General features: G+C 41.4%; 1 protein-coding gene across 2 annotated transcripts in view; it reads right to left on the bottom strand.

Annotated features, from left to right (window-relative positions):
* Window positions 1-13,853, bottom strand: part of arhgef18b (rho/rac guanine nucleotide exchange factor (GEF) 18b) — a 50,477-nt gene extending 36,624 nt beyond the window's left edge. Inside the window, exons 1-10 of one of the 2 annotated variants that reach the window (XM_037769507.1) lie at window positions 13,763-13,853; window positions 8,392-8,546; window positions 5,798-6,408; window positions 5,292-5,457; window positions 3,953-4,088; window positions 3,795-3,849; window positions 3,187-3,231; window positions 1,492-1,566; window positions 822-930; window positions 320-506 (exon numbers count right to left, since the gene is read on the bottom strand). In XM_037769507.1, coding sequence (XP_037625435.1) covers window positions 320-506; window positions 822-930; window positions 1,492-1,566; window positions 3,187-3,231; window positions 3,795-3,849; window positions 3,953-4,088; window positions 5,292-5,457; window positions 5,798-6,408; window positions 8,392-8,546; window positions 13,763-13,838 — 1,615 coding nt within the window. In that variant the 5' untranslated portion in view covers window positions 13,839-13,853. The remainder of the gene's footprint in view (window positions 1-319; window positions 507-821; window positions 931-1,491; window positions 1,567-3,186; window positions 3,232-3,794; window positions 3,850-3,952; window positions 4,089-5,291; window positions 5,458-5,797; window positions 6,409-8,391; window positions 8,547-13,762) is intronic. The other variant, XM_037769508.1, reaches the window with a different exon arrangement.
* Window positions 13,854-24,356: the final 10,503 nt, after the last annotated feature.

Below are 24,356 nucleotides of genomic sequence, written 5' to 3' on the forward strand. Positions count from 1 at the left end.
GTCAATATGACGAGTGGCCTGAACTATAATTATCACTTTCTAGGTTATGACATAGTTGTGAAGACAAAGTGAAAATCTTATTTAGTGTATTTTTAATGCTGTAATCTGCCACGTAACAAAAATGTAAACAAGCGTATTAAAATAACGCTTGTATGTGCTTGAGTACTCCAACAAGTGGGTGGTTGAGCATGCGTGCAGTCAGCGTGGGTACGGTATAAAGAGGTGCAAGTTTGTGAGTGAGCGGAGCACTTGTGCACTCGTGTGTCAGACTGAGAACAAGCGTGGGTGCGTGTACACCTGTGGTTGTGGTGTTACTCACTCATGCACTGCAGGCCATGCTTTCTCTGCAGGGTCTTGCTGCACAGTGAGCAGGTAGCACAGCTGGAAAAAGCACCTGGCACCAAAAAATGCCCGTTGCTGATTCTCCTGCCGCACACTTTGTCTTTCTCTTTGGCCTCTCGCTCCTTCTCCTTCTCTTTTTGCTGCTCTTTTTCTCGGTTCTTACCCTGCAGAGGAACGAGAAGAGCAAACACACAGGTGGGGGGGGGTTTACATGCAAAGTTGTGTGTTCTCTTTCACCATGGTACATACTACATGACCGGGTATGACATTGCATAACCGTGTCAGAGGCAGGATATATAACAGGGTTTGTGTAAGTAGATTAGTGGCTCGTGTGTGCAGCAACATGCACACAGGGAACTGTTTACAACTCAGGATTTGGTCTTTTTTTAATGCTAATTAGGTCATATATTCCTTTGCCGTTCAGGCAGCATGGTATATTGCAGTATGAGTTCAAAGTGACATCTGTGGTATAGGTTTACCTTATCTTTATTGAAGGAGCCAGTCACCCTGTTCCTCAGAGAGCTGAGAGTCCTCTTCACCTTGGTGCCTTTCTCCACCTTCTCTGAACGATCCTCCTCTTCTTCATTACTGGTAGAAGAAGCAGAGGATGAAATACACACCAAGAAATAAAGGAAATACAAACACACAGAAACAGACTCTGACAGAATTTAATACTCAGATTTGATAATCATTCATATTTATTGAAAATTATTTATCTGATCATCTTGAAACTCTATTCTTAATATCTTTCAAAAGCTTAAGTCAAGATAGGACATTGTTTGTCTTGTGCAACTTATATAATATATATCATAATTGTGGAAATCAACACACAGGTGATTTTGTTGAATAGTTGCAGCAATGGGAACTTTAATTGGATTGTTTCCATGACAAGAAACCACATCACTGCAGGACTAAAAGCAGCTTTAACTGTACAGGCTCTTAATGTTTTAACCCTTTTGGTTTTGATCATCCCCTGTTATGGATGGACAATGAAACACCTCTATGCAAATATGCAAGACACATAGCAACCATTTATTGAGCACATCATTATTATTGTTGTTAGTATTTTTTTTTCATCCAAAATGTCCATAAAGGTGAAAATGTCTGCAGCGTTAGTGATAAGGGAACTGTGATAAGGACGGTACTTACTCATTAGAGAGGAACTCGTACCAAGTGACATTTCCTGCAACTTTGGAGTCTGATCTGTTGTTCCTCTGTTTCGCTCTGTGGAGGACAAAGAGAAGGTTTCAGTATGGAGAGAGACTCAGTTTCAATGGCCCAAATATTAACCATAAATAACCATAAGATACTTTTAAAGGGGGCATAGCATGCTTATTTTCAGGTTCATACTTGGCATTTTGGGTTTCTACTAGAACATGTTTAAATGCTTTAATGTTCAAAAACACTTTATTTGTCTCATGCTGTCTGTCTGAATATACCTGTATTCACCCTCTGTCTGAAACGTGTTTGCGAAGGTTCTCAGTCATCCAGGTCATGATATCCGAGTAAGGGGTTAAATCAGCGGCAACTGGACTTGGTCTGAAACGCTCTGTTTTAGCGCCTGTCTCTTTAAGCCCCCCTCCTGAAAAACTCCAGGGTGCTCTGATTGGCTTGCGAGAAAAGTATGGAGCACCTTTACAAAGTTAGTTCTCAAGCTGTGGGTGGAGGTGCTCAGATGGGGGGCGGTATATTCTAATGAGCCTGAATGTGACACAGGAAGGGGAGCCAAATCTGAATGGCTTGTTGAATAACATGTTTTCTAATCTATGCAGTCCACAAAAAAAAAAACTGTCTGGGTTGCTTTAAGGCCCTGACACACCAAGCCGACAGTCGACCGTAGGACAGTTTGGGGCTTTAGTCTGGACGTGTCAGAGTTTTTTTGGCCTTTTCAGCATGTTGAATCAGCAGCGGTCACTCTGATTGGCTGTTCAGCTTAAACGAATCAGTGCACGAGAAAAGAAACGGAAGTGAGGAAAGCAAGCAATGAGTAAAGTCAGGAGGAAAAACACAGAAGGCTCTTCTCATTATTCATTTTCATCTCATGTGATCATTCCAATACACGGATATTTTCACAACGACATGGCCATGTGGAATGAAGCCGAGTTATGAGTGAGAGTGGTGTGAAAACGGTCGGCAAACGCCGTTTTGTTTCATGTACATATCATAACAACGGCTTGTATATTCGTCGTCCTCGGTCTTCCGGTTTCCCTTTTTGAATGACAAATATAGACTACCGCCGCCTGCCGGTGTGGAGAGTTATTTCTCACGCAGGCGCAGTATGTACGTGCTAACTGGCCGTCGGCTGTAGTCTTTGCAATGTGTTGAAATGTAACTTGTCGGCCAAGACAAAAACGAAGTGAGGTGATGCAACAGTTGGCCTTCGTCGTCGCTAGTTCTTTGATGTGGACTTGGTGTGTCTGGGCCTTTATTTATATTTATTTTTAACCCTAATGTATGTGCACAAGCATTGAACAAGTGAGTTTTTCATGATATGTCCCCTTTAAAGCAGCACAAGTGAATAGAGAAACTGAGAGTATAACATGGTCCAGCCAGAAGTGCACTATTAAGTGGTGTTTATCACAAAGTCAGCTGGGTTTCATTGTCAGGTGAGCTCAATGTCAACTAGTGTTTTTGTGAAATAAAAAAACCCTCTAGTGTTCCACAGACCCTTTCCAGGGATGATGGAGAATTCGGTGCCCAAACAGGCACATGCAAACACACGTCGAAATAAAGCATGCACCCACACACAGTGCAGTGCTCCCCCTGGTCACAATCTGGCTCTGCTGCTGCTGCTCTGAAGACGAGCGTTTGAGCCAAGCAGACCTCCCTCTCCTGTTTACTTACCCATGGTACAGCTTTAGCTCCTGCAGGACTTTTTGTACCATCAGCCTAAGACAAACAAGACACTGAGACTGAGTGAGGAGAGGAGAGGAGAGGTGGAGACTACTGGGAGCTGGGTGTCAAACTGCAATTTAGAAAAGGATCCTCTCTTGTCTGCTGCGTCCACACAATAGTCAAAGCACACAAATACAGTACTACACTGACACACACACACACACACACACACACACACACACACACTGAGGGGCCATCTAAGGAGCTAGGAGAGAGGACTGTGGGAGGAGGAGGTTGCAGACATATGACATGGAGCAGAAATGTCAGGAGGGAATGGGGGAAGCCCCCCTGTTATGTGGGAGTTAGACAGCTGTACCAGACTACAATAATTTACAACTACAGAACAGTATGTGAACTATTGTACTGAGCCATTCAAAAGTGTCAGGTATAATTTACTGATCAACAGTTGTCTGCTGTGAATCAAACCAGAGGAGTATCTTTCTTCTTTCTTTCAAGCATCATTAAACCTGAACTGAAGCATCCTCTGGAAAGGAAATAGATATTCCACCTTATATTGCGTGTCATAAGGAATTGATGCAATTGATGTGCAGACTTACATATGGCTCTGTCCTTCAGTAGAATGTAAGTTTTCTTCAGGGTCAAACTCCTCTGCTGCAGAAGAGAAAAGGTCAAGTATGATGAAAACAGCTGCCTGCTGAGTGTAAAACACACAAACTAACATGTACTCTATACGTGTACCAACATTCAGCCCCACCTCCTGCTGCCATGGCGGCCTGTTTGGATGTCTGCACAACACGAGAAATGTGTGCAGCACGGGAACATTCGTCAGTGGCGAGGATGTCTGAGCGGGAGTACAGATGCCTGCCAGGCACGCCACCAGCCTGAAAGCCCTGAAGAATAAACACACATGTACATCAAGTGCACATTAGATCCGTTTCATCTCCACTCCCCAACATACAGCAGAAATACTTAAAGGGTACATTTGGAGATTATTTAAAGTTTTCTTATTAACAACAAATCGCAAGAAAGACCAACAATAACAAAAATGAATTGATCTGTATCATCTATATAGTGAAAGCTAGACATATCATATTAGAATTGTCCAAAAAAACATTAAAACACATAAATAAGCCACACTGTTGCACTGGGTGACATGTTCCTTCGTCACCATGAACACACATACTGTAGTTTATTTTGCCTCAATGCTACATACCAGAGGCTGGACCAAGTCATTTATTGCAAGTCACTAGTAAGTCTCAAGTCTTTGCACTCAAGTCCTAAACTTTGAGTTTTGAGTCCTAAACAAGTAGTAATGTGCACTTCACCAAATGTAATGCCATTTGCGTCAACGTCTGTAATTTTCGAGTTTCGGATACTGCAATTCGTTTTTTTTGTTGACCGCCGCATAGTTTTTGTATGCAAACGAAATAATCTGTAGTATAATTTTTTTTCTAACTGGCACTCAGTAACGTCATGGTTCACTCCTGCAACTTGATTGGATGCTGTCGGATTGGTTCAAACAAAGTGGATCTGGGGAATTAAGTATCGACTTGCTAGGAATGAAAAGCGTTAACGTCAGTTGATTCAGGAAATGAAGGGCAGCAAATGAATTCATGTAATATTTTCAAGTCAAAAGACTCAAGTCTAAGTGAAGTCACAAGTCACTGGTTTTAAAGTCCAAATACAATTTTTTTTTATTTTGTCAAGTCGAGTCTAAAGTCATCAAATTTGTGACTCGAGTCTGACTCGATTCCAAAACATGTGACTCGAGTCCACACTGCTGCTACATACACCATCCTGCTGCTGTAAATACTCACGAGAGCACCAAATGTGCATTAATCCAGGGTTGAAAATAGTCCCTAACAAATGCACTATTTCCTGATGTTTGAGCAACAAAAATGTCAGTTCCCAGCTGTTTAAGGAAATTACTTAGATTTTTTTTAATGAAAGGATATATTTGTGACCTGTTTTTGAGGATTTATGTCTTCAGTGGAGACCAATGGGTATGGAGCTGGAGCTGGAGCTGGAGCTTTCATCTTAAGATAAGATTAGTTGACAATAACATATATAATGTGTCACTGTTGCTTTATTACCATGCTAGTGACCCTGGATCTTGGACAGGGGACCCTCAGCCTGGAGCCATCTGTCTCGTCTCCAGGACAATCTGTGCAGCTGTAGTCCTGCTGCTGGCTGGACTGTCCCTCCTCATCATCCTCTCTCTCTCCATCGCTGTCCATGGCCATGGTGTCCAGACTCAGTCTGGCAGCACAGCACAACAACAAACACACAGCAGGCAGTAAGAAATGTATCTATTAACCAAACTAAACTTTTGAGAGAGACACTATGAGTCTATTTTTGTGTTGTTTTTCGGTTTTGTTTTTCATTAAGTATATCGGTGCACTGTTCATATTCACACCCCAAAGTAGCCTCGACTGCATTATTTAAAAGCTGTGAAAGAACAACCAACTAAACCACCAAACACACTGAGCTCAGCTAAAACATGTGTAAGACTTTAGATATGACTCATGAGCTGTTTGGGTGTTATTATATTCATCCTTATGAGATCTTTCCATCCTTTACAACCATCCATCCATCTTACCTCCTCCCCAGGTTGATGGGGGACACGGGCATGCCCCAGCTGTGCCTCCGAGACGTTGACATGGATCTGACCAGAATAGGAAAGCTATCCAGGTCTGGCTCTAGGTCTAAATCCATAGTGGCTTGCTCCTTTACTTCCTCTGATCCTGTTATTCCTTTTGCTGTTTCCATTGATCCCAACAGTCCATTCAGATTAATAGTCAAGCTGAGCCCTACAGCAGGGCCTGAGGAGTCACCGCTGTCAATGATACAACCCGGCAATATCTTCGGACTGAGCTGAGTGACCACAAAGTTTTGATGAAGTTCCTCTGCAGGGTGTATATAGTAGGGGGAAGATGGTGCAGCGACCTGAGGCGAGTGTGTGCTCAAAGAAGTCTGGTTGATGGCAGGATTGTCTGTGTTTAGGGACACCTGGAGGCCAACAGTCAGAGTTTTGCTCTCTGGGACTGTGGTTACTGTGGATGCAGTACTCTGTGAAGCCGGTATCCCTCCCTCCAGGTCTTTAAAGTACTCAGAGTCTCTGAGAGAAGAGCTGAGGCCCAGCAGGTCCTCCACACTGCTGCTCACCTCCACACAGGGGCAGTCGTAGTCGCTGACTACTGAACACGCATCCTGCAACTCAGCAAGGGAGGCAAGAAGGCAGAAAGGGGTAGGATGAAGCCAAGAAAGATTTAAAAGCAGAGGGGAGAGAGAAGAAAGAGGAAAGACGTGAACAGAGAGGAGATAAGGATATTCTGAACATCAGCTCAAATCCAAAATTCAAGTGGGCTAACTCAAGTAAGTCCATGCTAGCAGCTCTGTGAGGCGGTACTTAAGCACAGCGCTTTTTCAGCTTAATGTTAACATGCTCACAATGACAATGCAAATGTTACCAATATCTGTCAGGTAGAATGTTTACCATGTTTATCATCTTATTTGACAAGGTTAGCATGCTAACGTTTGCTAATTAGCTCTAAACACAAAGTACGGCTGAGGTTGATGGGAATGTCAGCTCTTTGTTCCCTCAGCATCATCCTTGGCCCATGTTAAAATCGGTCTATAACTTTTTTAGATATCGCCCTAACAATATCCACTAACAGACGGACAGTCTGGCTAATACTTGTTGTCTTCGTTGGTTGGGTTGGTGAGTTTTAGGTATGAGGAGTGAGATTGGTTAGGGTTAGAATATCAGGGTGAGCTAATCAAAGACAGAGTAGGGCGCATCATGCCTTTGCCATAGTAGAAAAAAATTGTGACTGGGAAGGTCCAGCGACGTTATTCTACATAATAATTATCCATGTGCAGCTGTTTGTTGCATGGAGAGTGTTTATTTTTGGAGCAATGGGCCCTCGGAACAATGGGCGTTTGTTTTCTGGGTAATGGGCTGTCAGACAAATGGTCTTTCGGTTCAATGTTTTTTGGACTATTGGGGTTTCGGAATAATGGTCCGTCGGAACAACGGCATGGCACCGGCGGGAGTACTTATCTGAGGGAACATTGGACTGAGGGAACATAGACACGATCCCAAAAGTCATTCGTTTTGTAGGTATTTGGTCATAAACTAAAGAACTGGACAAACTGAAGTTTGACCTTTTGATGGAAGATCAAAGGGTCAACGTTATTATAATACATCCTCTGGGGACATAAATGTCTGAACAGCAATCCATCCTACAGTTTTAGATAGATTTTTCAATAAAAATTAACAAAATGTTAATCTCATAGTGGTACTAAATGAAATGTCAGGGGATCACCAAAGTCATGAGGATTCATCATCTGGGAACCATGAATGTCTTTCAATTTATCCAAAAGTTCAGTGGTTTTCCAGCCTTTTGCCTCAAGGGACCCCTTTTCTATCGTTGAGTAAACTGACGACCCCTGACTAAGTGACATATTTTATGGATATTTCACATTATATTCAATACATAACAGTACAGAACAACTGATAAACTGTACAATCAACCCAAATAGTGAACACAATAACAGCAGGAAGTTTGTGTAAAACGAGCGATTTGGATGAATTTTGATCAGATTATTTCCTGTGAATACTACATCAGAGATGAATTTTCCTGTTGTTTTTAGGAACTCTTTGTCTGTATTGTGTGTGTTTTAAATACTTTTTTTTTCTACTTAATAGGCTTCTTTTTTGACAAATGCAGTGTTTTTTTCTCCCTGGTGCTTGGCCATTGTTCTATTAGCACTTTGGTTGTTTAAACTGCATACTTTTCTAATGCAGGACAGGGCTGTTTAGCAGAGAGGGAAGGCTCTGTGAATATAACTTGTGTTCAGGTCTTAACCTTTGTCCTGCTAAATCTTAAATAATAATTCAAACTATTAAAATATCAATTTCACTTAGTTTTCTTCACAGAAATGAATGAAATTCTGAGATATAGGCCAACTGTATACTTTTAAAAAAGGTTGTCTTTAAAATCAAGAAGGCCTCGCGACCCCCCGTGAAGCTTTGGCGACCCCTAGTGGGGATCGGGACCCCACTAGTTGGGAACCATAGCTATAGTTGATATCTGACAGACATTGCCATCCCAACAGCCATGCCACTAAAAGGGAAGGGAAACAAAATTGAAAATAAAAAAGATCTAAACCAAGAATAAAGAGCTTTACCGGGTCTTTAATGGTGCTACCAAAGAAGACATCCTCAGCAATGGAGGCGGGGGATAGTGATGAGGAGGATTCTGTCCTGCTGGCAGCATGAGGCTGGACACTGAGCTGGGCACTGGGAGGCCCACAGGGCTGACTACATGGCTTGCACTCTGATGCTGAAAGATAACAGAAAAGAGTTATAAACATTTAACAATAACTTCAACAGGAGAAGAAGAACACAAAGAAAGGAAGACGTGGCTGATTGCAACAGCTGCGCAACACCTGCGTAATCAATTTCAGTGTGTATGATGGAAGACAAGCTCAGTTACAGCCGCTTGCTCCATCCTCTCACTGAAAGCTCCTTTACATTTCCATTGCATAAACAGATTCCTGGATTCACATGATGCCACAAAACCACTTTCATCACTGCAAACTGCTTGGTGAGCCAGCATTAGTCTCCATGTCAGTGGTGGAGAGCTGGAGATTATTCCCTCACTGAGCTCTCAGTGGCCCGAGAAGCTGCTTGCCTGTGGTAAATAATGTAATGTACTATAGTTAATAACATGCTATATGAAGGAGATGTACAGTACAGAGGCAAATATGGAGCTTGGTATCACATATTTGAGGTAAAAAGTGTGTAATTATAAATTCTTTTTACATTTTGCATTAATGAAAAACAAACGTGTCAGTGTCTCGTGGTGTCTGAAAGGTCTGTTAAGGCGTCTGAGTATGTCCTGTTCACTGTTAGGGTTTCAGCCACACCATGCCCATCTGAGGAGGGGAGAGCCGCAGCTACGACAGGTTACATAAGCCTCATTTCATAAGGGACGCCTCCTGTGAACCCGAGCCTTAAATCTAAGCCCACCTGGCTCCACAGTCAGGCACTCACTCAATTCTCCTTGAATAGGTTCTCCCCTGTTTCTGTTCCCCTGTGAACGTTCATTTTCTGATTTACCACGATGACCAGTATAAACAGGTATTCTGCTGCCGCTAATGCTATACATGTTACGTCTGTGATTTCAGTAATGAAGGAATGATGAAAGAGATGCTCTTACTCTCTGAACTATAAAACAGAAACAGAAACATGCTAGGAGCAAACATTAAAGGGGACATATCATGAAAAACTCACTTTTTCAGTGCTTGTGCACATACATTTGGGTATCTGGAGTGTCTACCAACCTATTACCTGGGAAATAAGACAACCCAGTCAGTTTTTTTGGGCTAAATCAGAAAACATGTGTGTTCAACACGCCATTGAGATTTGGCTCCCCTTCCTATGTCACATACATGCTCATCAGAATATACCACCCCCCATCAGAGTATCTCCACCCATGGCTTGAGAACTACCTTTGCGAAGGTGCACCATATTTTTCTCGCAAGCCAATTGAGCAACATTAGCTTAGTCGTGTTTCTGTCAACCTCACGAATGTTCAATATTCACTCTTCTTTTGGCTCTGGTTTGGTCTTCACCAACTCCTGAGAGGCATATTTTGCTTTTCAGCTGCTAAATGCTCCACTATGTTCAACAGATAGTCGGTAACCATGTCAGTGTGTTGTTTGGTGCTGAGCAGGTTAGCATACAGTGGGTTTATCAGACATTTTTTGCTAAAAAACAGTGTTATAGTCAAGACCACCTAAACCGAGACCAAGTCGTGATCAAGACCAGAGTGTATCGAGACCGAGACAAGACCAAGACTTTGAGGGGTTGAGACCAAGTCAAGACCAAGACCAAGGCAGAGCGAGACCGAGTCAAGATCGAGACCAGACCAGTGGGAGTCCCAAACTGAATGACACACGATAAAATGTGGAACATGCAAAGCAGAGGCACTCCTCAAATGAATCTGAAAGTTCAACCATCATAAAAACACCCACCGAAAACAAATGAAGATTCCTTTTCAGTCACCTCTTTTATTGCCAAATATATATATATACAACTTAGTGATATCCCTGCAATTGTGGTCTTGAGCGGTCGTGAAATAAAAAATCCAGAGTCCTCTTTGTCTGAGGCCGAGACAAGACTGAGTAAAAATGCAGTCGATTCCGAGACCGAAACCTTTAAAAAGACCCTCAAGGACCAAGACTGATCTCGAGGACTACAACACTGCTAAAAACAGCTCCCTACAGTTGCTGGAAACAAAGTCCATGAGAGCGGTGATACTGAACAGTAAATTTACGGGCTAAAGGATGCTAAAATGCTAGTGATAGTGATTTGATATGTTGTTACTATAAAGATATTAATCAGAGTAGCTGTAAAACCCCAAAAAGATATTATATAATCCTTTATGCTACGGTTATCTACAGTACATTGGATCATGGACATATCCTCTATGCTCAGGTTGCTGCCACTACCTTAAAACCATCAGAGGTTATCATACTCACCACTGTGAGTTATATGAAATTGACATCTAGAAGGTATCAGCAGACCTGCATTTTTATTTATGAGACAGACTACAACACAACGTGAAGTTAGAGACATTCATTCCACTTCACAACATTTCTTGCAGATACTTCTAATAATATTTGTGATTCTTTTAATTAGACTGTCTGTGTGTGTGAAGATTGTTTTGTGTGCCAGTCACTCCTCGACCTCATGTACAGTACTTGTGCAGTGAGATCAAACGCAGACCGGCCACACTCTGAGTCCTGTACCAAGTCCTGCAATAAACCAGCAGCATCCACACTCCCCTCCTCAGAGATGCTCTCACATAAACACACAGACAGACCCACTGCACATCTATTTTCTATATTACTAAATCACTCCCCGAGGCTGCGGGGATGGCAGTGTCCCCGCCGGAGGGAGAATTTGTTTGCATCCAAATCCCACTCGTGTTAAGTGTAAACTCAGACGCTCGGTACAGACACTGCAGCGGTTGCTTGATGCTGTCTCGTAGTGTAGCCTTTTATGGTTGGCCTCTCATATCTGGTAATACATCACACAAGGATGAAACATCAGTGTGTGTGTGAGTGCGTGCTCAGGTGTGTGTGTGTGTGTGTGTGTTTGGCACTGTCATAGTCAGCTGTTCTTCCCATAGTTTGGCTCCACATAACAAAGGGTGGTCTGCTACTAAAACGAATGGCTATTATCAACTAATAAATCACTAAATTACATCAACACCACGCCTAAAACTCTTTCAATTATGACACTTAAAGTTTACGCAATATAATACTTCATGTGCTTTATATTACTTCTATTTATCTGTTTAATGTTGTTCCTTTTTTCTCTACATTGTAATTTCACAACTGTAACTTCTGTCTACTCTGTTAAATGTTTTTTGTGGACTCTTTCCTTATTCAAATCGAAGGTCTAAGGACAGAGGCTGTCATGTCAACACGTTGTCATCTCAACTCATCACATACTGACACTTTGTCAGACCCCTCTGCGCCACTTTTCCGTTGCAGTAAACACATGCTTAATGTTGTGAATTAAACAAAACCACTTAGTTAAGTTTAGGAAAAATCTACATGATTGGGCTTAAAATGACGATGTTTTTTACAGTGAAAATGTGACTTGACGTGAACACAGGACATGAACGAACTGATTATAACATGAAAGTGAAATGTAACGCATACGACACAAACAGGAGTCTCCTGGATGAAAGCCTTGTGTTTGTTGAACCCATCCACCTCCCCTCCCGCCCGCCCAGTGAGTCTCCTTTTGCTACGTCACCAGCACTTGTTTACTGTTGCCACAGATAGGTTTACATTGTAGTTAATGGACAGCCTGGTGCCGCGAAAAGGTGCCTTGTGCGGTATCGAACGCCGGCAGCCGTCACAAAGCGTCGGTATTTCACGCCCTGGGAATGCATATGTTGCACAGATTGTCCTCTGAGACAAAGTTTTGATTTTGGGCTATATAAGTAAAATTGACTTGGCTTGAAAAACACCTTACAATAGATCAACTATTTTACTGAATTTATGTAACTTCAGTTGTTTTTTTGTTTTTTTAAAGTAAAACCATGTTTTTAGGAACTGCTCTTGTGACAAAATTAATACTAATTAATTCTCTAGTGGTGCAAGAGTTTCTTATTTTATTCCTAAAAATGAGTAAACCGTTAAGTATTTTGTTAAAACTGAAGAACAGCGATTCTAACAAAGTAAACACAACTTTAAATCTATAGAAATACTGTAATTTTATATAATAAGTAAGTGTCTACAGAATTCTGTAAATGATAGATTTGTGTGCCACGGTGTGAAATCCTGTTTGTGAAACAGAAGACATTTTTGCGCAAATGTGACAAGAAGGAAATGATTTTCACCACAAAACCTACTGTACATCTGTTTGCAAAACTACATGACAATCACAAGAGGAACTCTGGCATCATATGATACGGTCAGTTGATTATTTACAATGTGCATGATGACTTTATGACAAAGCACATAGATTTAGAAAAAGTGTACAGATGTGTTTTCAACAGAGACACTAGTACAATAAACACCTTGTTATGTATCGTTAAGATCATTCTGATGAGACAAACATATTAACACAACTAACATAAATATATTATTAAATACTTCAAATAAAGTGTTTGGATTAAGGTCACGGTGACCATTCAGCGCCTGGATGATTCACGGACTGGTGTACAAGTGTGTGTCTGTGTGTGACAGATGTTGTGCGCAGGTGAAAAACAGAACACAGAGGCTGTTAGATCTGAGGTTGAGCCACACATCAAAACAACTGTCATCTCACAGATCCTCTTTGATCAGAAATTCGTCCGACTACAGTTTCAAAGTGCCGAGCTACACAGACGCCACAGCTGAAGCAAAATGGAAGCGTCCTACAGTACACGGCTTCTTAATGTCATAAAAAAAAACATCATATTCCTCTGAAGATAACAGCATGGGAACGGACAGCATGAAATAAATCAAGCTCTGTGTGTTATAGAGAAGGATGAACAGAGAAAGAGGAGTTGTTGTATCTGTAGTGTGTATAAAACTCCACTATTTTCAGTGAACTCTGGCTTTCTTATTGGACTTACATAGAAAACTGTAAAATCACACCAATGCTACACCAAACATCGTTTAAAAAAAACTTAATTTAAGCTGTTAACTCCACAGGTACTGTCGCAGTATCGCCAAACAAAATCAAATCAATGGTTTCTCCTCAATTATAGATGCATGGTGACATTTGTTCTCACAGCTTAAACAATGCACCAGGGTTAGAAATGACTCATTTAACTGATTCACAGCAACTGTCACTCACCACACCTCAAACATGTCAAAATGGTAAACAACGACCGACACATCCTCCTGAGGTCGCATCCAGTCCACAACCTCTACTGGATGACGACCTCTTCTTCTCTCTCTCCAGTTGTACCACCTAACAATGTTTCCTCTGTGCTGTCCAACAAACCAAAAAAACACCTGAAGTGTAACCTAAATGTGCAACCAGTACCTCTCTTGAAGGACCATCGCTTCATCCAGAGTTTGGAGAAGGAGGGCCAGGAGTTGTTAAGAGGAGAGTCCGCCATACGAGCAGCACAGTGGGAAAGGACAGCTGGAACTGGAGCTCGCTCACACTGGAGCTCTGGCACCCAGCGAGAGGAGGAGAGAGGGCAGGAGGGGAGAGGAGGGACGGAGGGAGGGAGGGGAGTCGAGAAAGAGAGGGAGAGAGTCCAAGGCAAGGAACACTGAGCTGCTGGTTGGGGATTACCTCCCCAAAGAGTGGAGGACGAAAAAAAAATGTGACAGTGGGAAGAGAAATGTGGGTGTGAAAAGTGTTTTGGATCTGTTGAAATTTTTTAATTCTCTATGATACAGTGTAAAAGACTCCAAAGAGGTTTCAAGCTTTCGGTTTTTACTTTAAGACCATCATCAGGAGCAGGTGGAGGTTATAGAAAACAACAGCTCCTTTTTTTGAGTAACTCCACTTATACAGGTTATAATTATGCGTTGTGTTGCGTCTCCTAGTTTCTGATAAAAAGTTAAGGCAAATCTTGAAGATGACCAAGGAGGAGATCAGAAAAGGGTGTTTGGGGTGACACAGCAGTGAGCAAAGGTGTAGTAAAGGGACGTAATGTGTGTTTAAGATTGCATTCAACACTCATAAAATGAGTTTGTTGAGCATGTTTTACCGCTCCAGACCAGTTTAAAGATGCCATTGTTTTAGGGAAATAAGTCAGAAGCAGAAAAAGAGAAGGAAGTATACGCAATGAAAGTATAAGGCAATGATGCAGGCAGTCTGTTCTTTTCTTACTCTGAGTCACGAACCCCTACATCTTCTGGGAAGAAGTAAAGCAAGAGGTCATTTAAAAGAGCTAAAAGAAACTGTCAAGAGGACTGATCACCAAACAGGAGAGAGAGGAGAGTATATCTCTAACTGCTGCAGCTACTGGACACAGAGCCTGACAATTGTTGCAACCATTGTGCTTCTTAATTTGCGCAAGTGTAACTACGGATGACTGTCAAGTTCAGCTCACTGCACATCAAGTGGAAAAGTCTTCTTACTTTCCCACAGAACACTGGCACTGAGAAGGCAAGTAGAAATGTGCTAAAGCAGAACACTATACTGCAGAAAAATACCTCACATTTCAAACAATGCATAGACAAATGCAAGTAAGGAACTGGGCTCTTGTGTGCAGATCACATTTACAACTCAGAAAAAGCAACATAAACTCTACTTACATTTGAAGATAGGACAGATGGCAGCGTGTAAGCCCTCTTTATTCACCTAAACAGGGCAGAAGAGAGGAGAAAAGGTGTTTTATAGTCCCTGAAGTCTGACTGTGCGTATGTCAGGCTCGCCCTCACACTGACTGCCAGAGGATCTCAACACTGCTTCCTCTTTTACTCAGTATGTGCAGTTGAGAACAAAGTGCTGCTGAATGGCCCACATGTAGTTTCATACATCGCTGCTGCTTTAAAATGTGTTGCGGGCAGCTCACGCGCTCGATGGTAGCACAGCACGATAGCATGATACTCTTAAGTGTTGACAATGAGTGACCTATTGACAATAAACACTTGTTCTGACCTCATTCAGTGCACACATACACCCATCATTGAGTTGTAGTTTTATCTCATGACTTACATCAGTCTTATCTCTATTCTCGTGTTGTGCATCTTCATGTCTTGCAGCATTATGCTCCCCCTGCACAGCCCTGAGAAACTGGGTTAGGAGGAACTCGCTGCGTTTGTAGTGGTTTCAGTCAGAGCACGTCTTCATCAGAGACGCACCTCGACGCACGCTGTACCACCATCCTTTACTTTGAGATCTCAGCGTGTGAATGAATGCCGAGGTTCACATGAATTAGCTGCCAGGTCGGATGTCTTCCCCTGAAATACAATTCACAAGCAGTGAGGAGGGTATGGGCTGATAATGCATGAAGGAATCATTTATTTTCTGTTTATTGCTTATTTATTTTGCACAATGTAAGACTACACAACATAACAAACAAACAAAAAAGAATAATATAAAGTGCAGGAAGAGGCAAAAGACCCACTGGGCTTATCTGAAGCCTCCACCTAGAGACAAGATTAATATAAATAAATAATATGACTACATAATAGTGATAACAAACAATTAGAACAAGATATATATAATAACAACAATAACAATGCAGTAAATATATCAAATTTGACAAATTTGATGACTAGGTGGGGTGTAATTTAAAATGGTCAGTCACAGTGATTCGGCAAGAAATGCAATTGTTAATAAATATACAAATATATAGATATATTGCATTCTGATTAAAATGGTCAAGTTTGAAGTTTATGTCATTCTTTCTTTTGCAATTGCATCGTTATATAATGTAAGAGAATTAAAATGACGGGGAGCAGCTTTGAATCTTTGACTCACTGAGAAAAAGCAAAGAAGGCAAAGAAGTGTGAAGAAGGAACACTAACTTTCTCTCTCAACTACTGTCGAGATGCCCATGAGCAATGGTGAAGTCAGTGGTCGTTGATGAGGTGGGTGTACTACTAGGTACATGGGTAGTTTACTGAGATAGGGAAGTGGGTATACGCTCCTATATATGGCTTTTTGGCTGATAGGTGGGTATACTGTACACCACAGGAAAAGAGGTGGGTATACCTATTATACCTGCATATACCCTCCACTACACCACTGCCTGTGAGCAAGGCACTAAAGTCATGTGATCTGATCATTTCAACAGCAGGAGGTTTATGGCTGAACTTGTTAGTGAGGTGTGAGTGGACAATAAAGCTGGAGGAAAAGAACATGAATCCCAAACAACAAAAGCAAAGTTAAAAGTGTGTAACATGTGATGGAAGATGTTTAGACAGAGCTAAGTAAAAGTAGCAATACCACATTTAAAAAATACTCCTTTTAAAAGTTGTACTTAAGCATTACCCATGCTTGCATGTATAAAGCATTACCAGCAAAAATTTACCAAAAGTAAAAGTACTCATTATGGCTATGGTGGCCAAATGACCCCTATCATACTTTTATATATTATAGGCCTATAATTTGGAGTATTATGACAGATGCATGGGTCAGTAATGTTGAGAAACTAGCAAGAGCACACGTGATTTAAAAAAAATGATCAAACAGAAACTGAAACAGAGCCCAGTGTTGCCAACTTTTTCCCAATGAAATAGCAGCACTAGCCAGCTCCAAAAGTTTCTAAATTTAGCAAGAAAGTCGCTCTGCAACACTGACAGTCCCTCCAAAGCCACTCCCCCACAATTATCATAATGAACATAAACATATAATAATGAACGTAAACAACAAACATGGCTATTGTTAGTACCACAGCTGACAGGCCAGCAGCTTGTGGAGGAGTCTGACTCACTCTGCGCAATGAGTGCACGGGCAGAGTGCACGCAGGAGGGCAGGTAGACAGACAGACAGACAGACAGACAGACAGGGGGTCTGTCTAGAAGGTAAAGAGCAAATTGCGAAATCTGACAAAAACTTGCAAAAACTCTCGCGAGACTTGATGCCCGACGACCTATCCTATATTAAAGGTCCCATATCGTGCTCATTTTCAGGTTCATACTTGTATTTTGTGTTTCTACTAGAACATGTTTACATGCATTAATGTTAAAAAAAACCTTTATTTTCCTCATACCGTCTGCCTGAATATACCTGTATTTACCCTCTGTCAGAAATGCTCCGTTTTAGCGCATTTCAACAGAATTGCAACAGAATTGCGTTGCTAGGCAACAGTTTGGGTCCATGTTTACTTCCTGTCAGCTGATGTCATTAACACACACTGCAACCAGGAATAAATTGGGACACATTTAGTTGACATATTTTTACGTTTAAAACCATGTAATGGTCTAAATATTGTATATTTGTGACATCACAAATAGACAGAAATCCCAACGGCTTGTTTCAAACGCACAATTTTTGAATACGGGCTGTTTGTATTTCTCTGTATATTGAGCGTTTCGATACTTTCACAGTATTTATAATGCTCTTAAATCTGCTTTATAATATAAAAGACATGAAAATCTTACTTTTTACAATATGGGACCTTTAACTATTCAAGATCAACGCCTAACCGTTCACTTTATACATCCATGACCCTAAGCCTAACCCTAAACAATACTTGGGAACATCTACTTTGTTGCTTTCCTCCACAGGAGCCAAAAATTTAGTATCTGTTTTTCCAGAGCTTTCAACTGCATCTCAGTCTTCATCAGTGAAGTGATAATAATCAGTTATGATTGTATATATGGTTGATATGGACCCTTGTGTCGGAATTGAAGTTTACTTGAAATATGGCTAAAAGGTGAGATTTCTCTCGCTACCTGCCTCAGTCCATAGTTAAGAACCACGAGAAGACACATATTCTCCAATAATTTTATTCATAATTTTAATATAAACAGTTAATTGTTGAATAATTTACACACAGCAAGATTTTATTTTCATATCATTGCAACATTTTCTGTACATGTCACTACTTGGCTCTCCTTTGAAAACATAGAAAAAATAAATTGTCAAGCGTTCATTTAGTCATGGCACATTTTTGATCCTGTACAATATGCATGTATTTCTGTCTGTGTGAGTGTGTGTGTGTGTGTGTGTGTTCAATATGTTGATATCTGTGATACATAAAGATAATGGCACATTTGGATCCAGTGTGAGGGATGAAGCGATCTCTGTGGGTTGCGGGTTTTTTTTGGACTGTACAAACACACATATACACCTGCTGTCTGCATACGCACCGATGTCTCAACATAATGTATACACAACATATCCCAAAATTAATACATCAGCATATTCATCGGCAATAAATGACATTAATAAAGAGGTATCCTGCAAGACTACACACAGCATTCCGGGGACCACCTATGTGCACTGAGGAGAGAAAGACTTGAAGGAGGAGGAGGAGGAGGAGCAGCGATCAGAGACAAAGAAAGCCGTGGTAAAGACTTCAACAGAGGACAACACAGACACAACTCCATTGATTTAAACAACGTACAGCACAGGGAACAGGATAGAGATAAATATAAGGGATTGGTGTGTAAACTGGAGCAGACCACTGGACCGACAGATTAAACTAAAGAAGAGGCTGCTTTTCCTCAGATTTGTCGTCTAACAAACAGGGTCACCACACCTGCAACGCCACCCCACTCCCCCCCTCCCCCAACTCCCACACTGTCCATCTTTAAACAATGCGTCTCTCTCCCTAATCAATAACACAAATATGAACAGTTCATCCTAACACTACTGACAGACAGTACTTAATTCATTCATAGCTGAAGGTGTTTATGCTGAGCCTCCTTAAAGAGAATAGTTCTGACATTTTGGGAAATATGCGTGTTCACTTACTGGCAGAGAGTTAAATGAGACTCTCATATCTGTTACATATAAAGGCTACATCCAGCAGAACAGACCAGTTTGGAAAAATCATTTTTAACGGGGTTAGCGTGCCGGGCAATTGGTCAGGACTCGTTGCAAGGCAACCATTGGTAAGTCCAGGAAGTTGCTGCTCCCAGCCAATAATTGGTCCAGCACATATAAACCCTGTAAATCGGCAAATTTTTTACACTTTGGTTTTTGTTCAGATTAAATAAACGAGATATAATGTGTTAATTGGTGAGATTTAAAGGTGCTGGTAGACAGATTTTGTTACTGTTTGATAGAGCCAGGCTAGTTGTTTCCCTCGGTTTCTATTTTTTGTGCTAATCTAACGCTTACCGGATGCTATCAATCTTCTCATCTAACTCTCGGCAAGAAAGCAAATAAGTGAATTTCCCAAAATGTCTAACTATTCCTATAACACCTCCAGCTTTACAGTCTAAACTTACAGATGTATGGTTTTTTTGAACCAACAGTAAATTTTTCTCTTATTTCTTTTTTTCTTTTTTTTTTTTTTTAGCTTATTCAGGATTTTATCACTCATGTTGTTTCCTCTTCTTCAAAAGGATGTGCAGTGGTCTTTTCCAGTTTTTCACATACAAAAAAAACAAACACATTTGCAAACTAAGCACACGTCTCTTGTCAGAAACAATTTCATACAACAACATCTGTGATAGGTGACATATTGTGTGACACAAGAAAGGCTTTATGGGTGACATGCTGCTGTGGTTGGGTGGGGTGGTTGAAATGCATGACAACATTCAGAACATGCATCTGGATTAAGCGCAGGGTTCACTGCGAAACGTTTCAGGCCACGTACTATTTATGTGTCGGTACACAGGGGTAAGCCCTCAGACTGGAGTTGTGCTGCTCCTGTTAAATACATTGACAGACTTGACTCTGCTCTTTTCTGTGTAGTGGGTTGTGTCATGAAAACAAAACAAAACAAAAAATCTATCTTTTTAAATTTAGAAAAAAGTTATATACACATTGATAACAATGTTAAATTCATAATGTACAAGAGTAGTAAAAGTTTACAGTCAGAAAAAGTAATTGTATTTGCCCTCCATACTTTGGCTAAAAAAAATAGAAATCAACATCTCTAAAATGTAATACTTTTTTCTTTTCTTTAAAACAAAACAATAATACATACAATGCTTTGTTCTCACCCTGCGCTGTGTTACTAGCATGCTCTGTCCAACCATGCTCTGTTCAGGTCATCAGAGTTCAACAAAACAAACCTAAACTTCCCTAAAAATCAAGTGCTTTCATATTCGGGGGGCCAAAGAGATCTGCTGATATTTACAGTTAAAAGCTTATTAATCAGTTCATTTTTCTCATTTTTGAAAATCATGGAACAATTGAATGCATTTCAAATGGAAAATCCCTAATTGTAATGCAATCACTTGTGGCTAATCATGGGTTTTTTGCATGTGCTTTGGGGCGTTGCTGTCGAAACAGACTGATGACGAGAAGCGAAATCAGTAAGCATCAAATTATCCGCTGGTAGAGATAATTCTTTTTCCATGCACAAAGCAAGCCAGAGCTCAGCAGAGTAGAGACACAAGTCATAAAATCCAAATTACAGTATTTCCCCACTAAGCAGTGAGAACGTTTTTCTCTGCAGTTACAACTAAAGAAAACAGAATGCATAAAAACATCATTTCATTTCATGTTTGGAGGTGGGAAATCCTCTTTAGTGATTGGTGGAGACACGTTTCTGCTCTGAGGGTAGTGGACTGGCTGGGAGGAGGTCAGGTAGGCCGTTAGTCTGAGCAAGGCACTATGGGTCGGGGCCCTGTTTGCTTCGCCACCCCTGACCTGCAACGCTCCCATCCAACCGCTAGAGGGCAGTCCAAACCACATCACGCCAGAGAGAGAGGAGGATTCCTGATTATCTTCGAAGGGGCAGAAGGATCTCAGATTTATGAAAAGGGTTGTTTGGGTTTTTGTTGTTGAAAACTTGTCCTTGGACTTATCATCTCCATTTTGCTGTTTTTGCAAGGATGCTGAGGAACTTGCGCTTCAGTCAGAGTAGATAAAAGGTAGGTAGGTAGCTCTTCTTCCTCCTCGTCCTCTTTATCCTCCAGCCACAAAGCATCAGGCCGCCTCCCTGAGACGAAAAGTTACAATCTAGATTTCATGTCTGTTAATAGTTCTTATGGCACACAGGATTGTCCCAGTCAAGCTTTTTTTTTCCTTTGCAGAGGGGGGGGGTCCTCCTCTTTAAAACGTTTTAACCAGCCCAGACGTCAGCGTCCTGATCAGCCAAAACAGACCCAATTCATGGCATTGACACAAAATAAAGGTTATCTCTTGATATTCACAGTAGAAAAAATATACATACAAAACAAAAATCAGAACAGAGAAAACAGACAAATAAACGACTGGAGGAGACGTGGGATTTGACCACAAAGAGACGAGTAGAAGAAGAGCAGGGCTTTCTGCCAGACAACAGGTTTAGTCTAGATGTGATTTTTTTTTTTTTTTAAAAAAAGCATGAGCATCCAGGGCTGAGCTCGGTCAGCCTTGGCTGCATGTGGGTGATCACAGATATGCATTCACAGCCAAGAGACTCATGCTAATGTCACATCCCCAGAAAGCAGTAGAGCCGCTACTACATACAGTCCAGAGGATTGGTGTAAATGGAAAAGGGGAATACACACAATAAAGCTACGCTGCTTCTTCCAGCGCCCGGGGGGAAGCCTCCTGTGGGTTATTTTACTAACTGTAGCAACAATGAAAAGGATAGACTGTCCATAAAGCCAAATTACTGCCTGATGTTCCACATTTAATTAGTGGTAGGGGTAAAAAAAAAGAAAAAAAGGAGAGGGATATTAGTTGTATATCTTGTAAATCAAGACATTTAAAAACAGAAACATTTGACGCCCCCAACAATATCCACATACTGCAGGGGTCGATGACAGCTTCCCCCGGGACACAAGAAGAAAACTGAGAAAACAAGGAGGCAGAGGGGTTTAATACGCCACAGGGGAAAGGAATTCATCAGCAGTGTTGGTAATGTACAATAAAGTGATATTATTTGAAATGATGGGCTATTGAGAGACTGACGGGGATGATTTAGGCTCTTTAGACTGATTCCTCCATATGCACTGAGGTAGACTCTGGCCAAACACAAAGACGACAACAATTACTTACTTACTAACTAACTAACTAACTAACTAACTAACTAGCACTCCTGCTGCTCACCATCAGCTACTCCACCTGTACAATAAACAAACTAGGCTTTTACATCGCTCCACTCTCAAACACCTTAAAAACGCTCGACTAAAAAGCTAACTGTGTTCTTCTTATACAATGACAATGATCATAATAAAATAAATATCTGGTATTTCAAAGATATGGGCACCATCTTAATTAAAAATTGCATATGCGTGTGAACACCACCACAAGATAAGCAACCAAGGTCAAGGTGGAGACGCGAGCTACGTCCCACTTCCATACTACATACTAATTCTAACTGTAGTGTATACAAAGACTGCCAAAACAGTGTACTATTAAGATAAGGATTTAGTATTAGTACATAGTGTGGGATTGCGACACAGCTAAGGTCCACCATTTTTCTGTCATGTACGCACGGGCATCAGATTTTTTTTTTTTTTATATATCTTTTTTTTCTGCTTTTATTTTCCAAACTATGTCACAGATTATTTACAAAGTACAAAAGCCCAAGATTGTAACTCCTCAGAATAATTAGCTAAAATCTACATCATAACCTCGGGCGCCTCTGAGTGCACAACAGCACAGACTCTGGCCGATCCACAGTGTCACCGCTGAAGCACTAGGTGAACATTAGTGTTCAAACCTTAACGCTGGCAACAAGCTGAAAAATACAAAATAAAAGAAAAAAACTGCCCCGAAGACTTCTTCTTCTCTTCCAGCAAAGAACAAAGTTGTAACCCTACAAAGACAAGATGTAGATGCAGCTTTGATTCCTCTGCCTCTCCTGCCTCATGAGAAGAACTACAGAGAGAGCACAGAGGCCTGTGTGTGTGTGTGTGTATGTGGGTGTGTATGTGTGTGTGTGTGTGTGTGTGTGTGTGTGTGGTTGTGTGTGTTACTAGCCGATATAACTAGCCTGGACGTGGCTCTGGGTTTGAGAAGGCACTGGTAAAATATGGAGGCAGCTTCTCTGCTTTCTCTGACTCTGTGGGTTCTCATTGTTGACAGAAAGCTGCCAACACTTTGGCTATACTATAAGTGCTGAATGCTGTTCGGCTAGATTGGCAACCACACTGGTCTGTGTATCCAGAAAGAAAACAAAAGTCATCGACTGCTGTGGTTAGAGAGCGAGAGAGGAGCGTTTACAGAGGATCTGTAGTGAAACTCTCCGAATGAAGGTGATCTTAATGAAGGGTCAGCAGCTTTTCTGTAGCTTCGTGTAAGGGTACGGTTGACAGGAATGTTTTTGATTCCTGGCAGGAGGGACAAAATCTTCAGATATTCGATTATTAAGAAGGAAAGTCTTTCATGTGCGTGCTCTGAATCTGACGGGGTGTGGTGATGGTATCAGTCTGCCAGCAGGCTGGCAAAACAGGCGACGAGGGAACGAGCAGTTCCAACTAAATCCTGGAATGTCAGACCTGAGTGAAATAGCTGCTGCACACCGTGTCCTGACTGCGTGTGATAGCAGAGAGAATAATAGGATTAACAATCACTCACACACTCAGAAAGATAGAGAGACTGCCCCTCTCTCCACTACCTGCTGTGGACTCTGAACACAGTTGGAACTTTCCGTATTTCTCTCCAGCCCCTCGACCACAAAACGTGGAAATTTCCAACAGCCTGATTTTTTGAGCAGTGAGTTCAGCAGCCAATGGGAAGCCTCAGAATTACTGAGGAGGGAGAGTGCGCAGGAGGTGTGTGTGTGTGTGTGGTGCAGAGCAAAACATGTAAATGTGTGAATTTAATAGAACCTTCCATCTAAAACACTGAGCTCCTGAACTGAGACAGCTCCCAGGTCAGATGGGAATGCTACTGCTCTCTGATTTAAATTATGAGGGAGATTATTTCTGGTCAGACAAAAAGGGCCTCATCGTTCCACTTCACCTGCATTCAGCTGAGAGCTGGTGTTAATTCCCACCCTTCCCTGATCCAAGCAGCGCCGACACACAAGTTAACTGAAAAGCCATCACTGCTATGCCAACATCCAGGCTATTGAAAGAGGCTGGGACACGGTCTTGAGCTATTGGGTATGACA

Source organism: Sebastes umbrosus, chromosome 5, assembly GCF_015220745.1.
Source record: "Sebastes umbrosus isolate fSebUmb1 chromosome 5, fSebUmb1.pri, whole genome shotgun sequence".
NCBI classification, from domain to species: Eukaryota; Metazoa; Chordata; class Actinopteri; order Perciformes; family Sebastidae; genus Sebastes; species Sebastes umbrosus.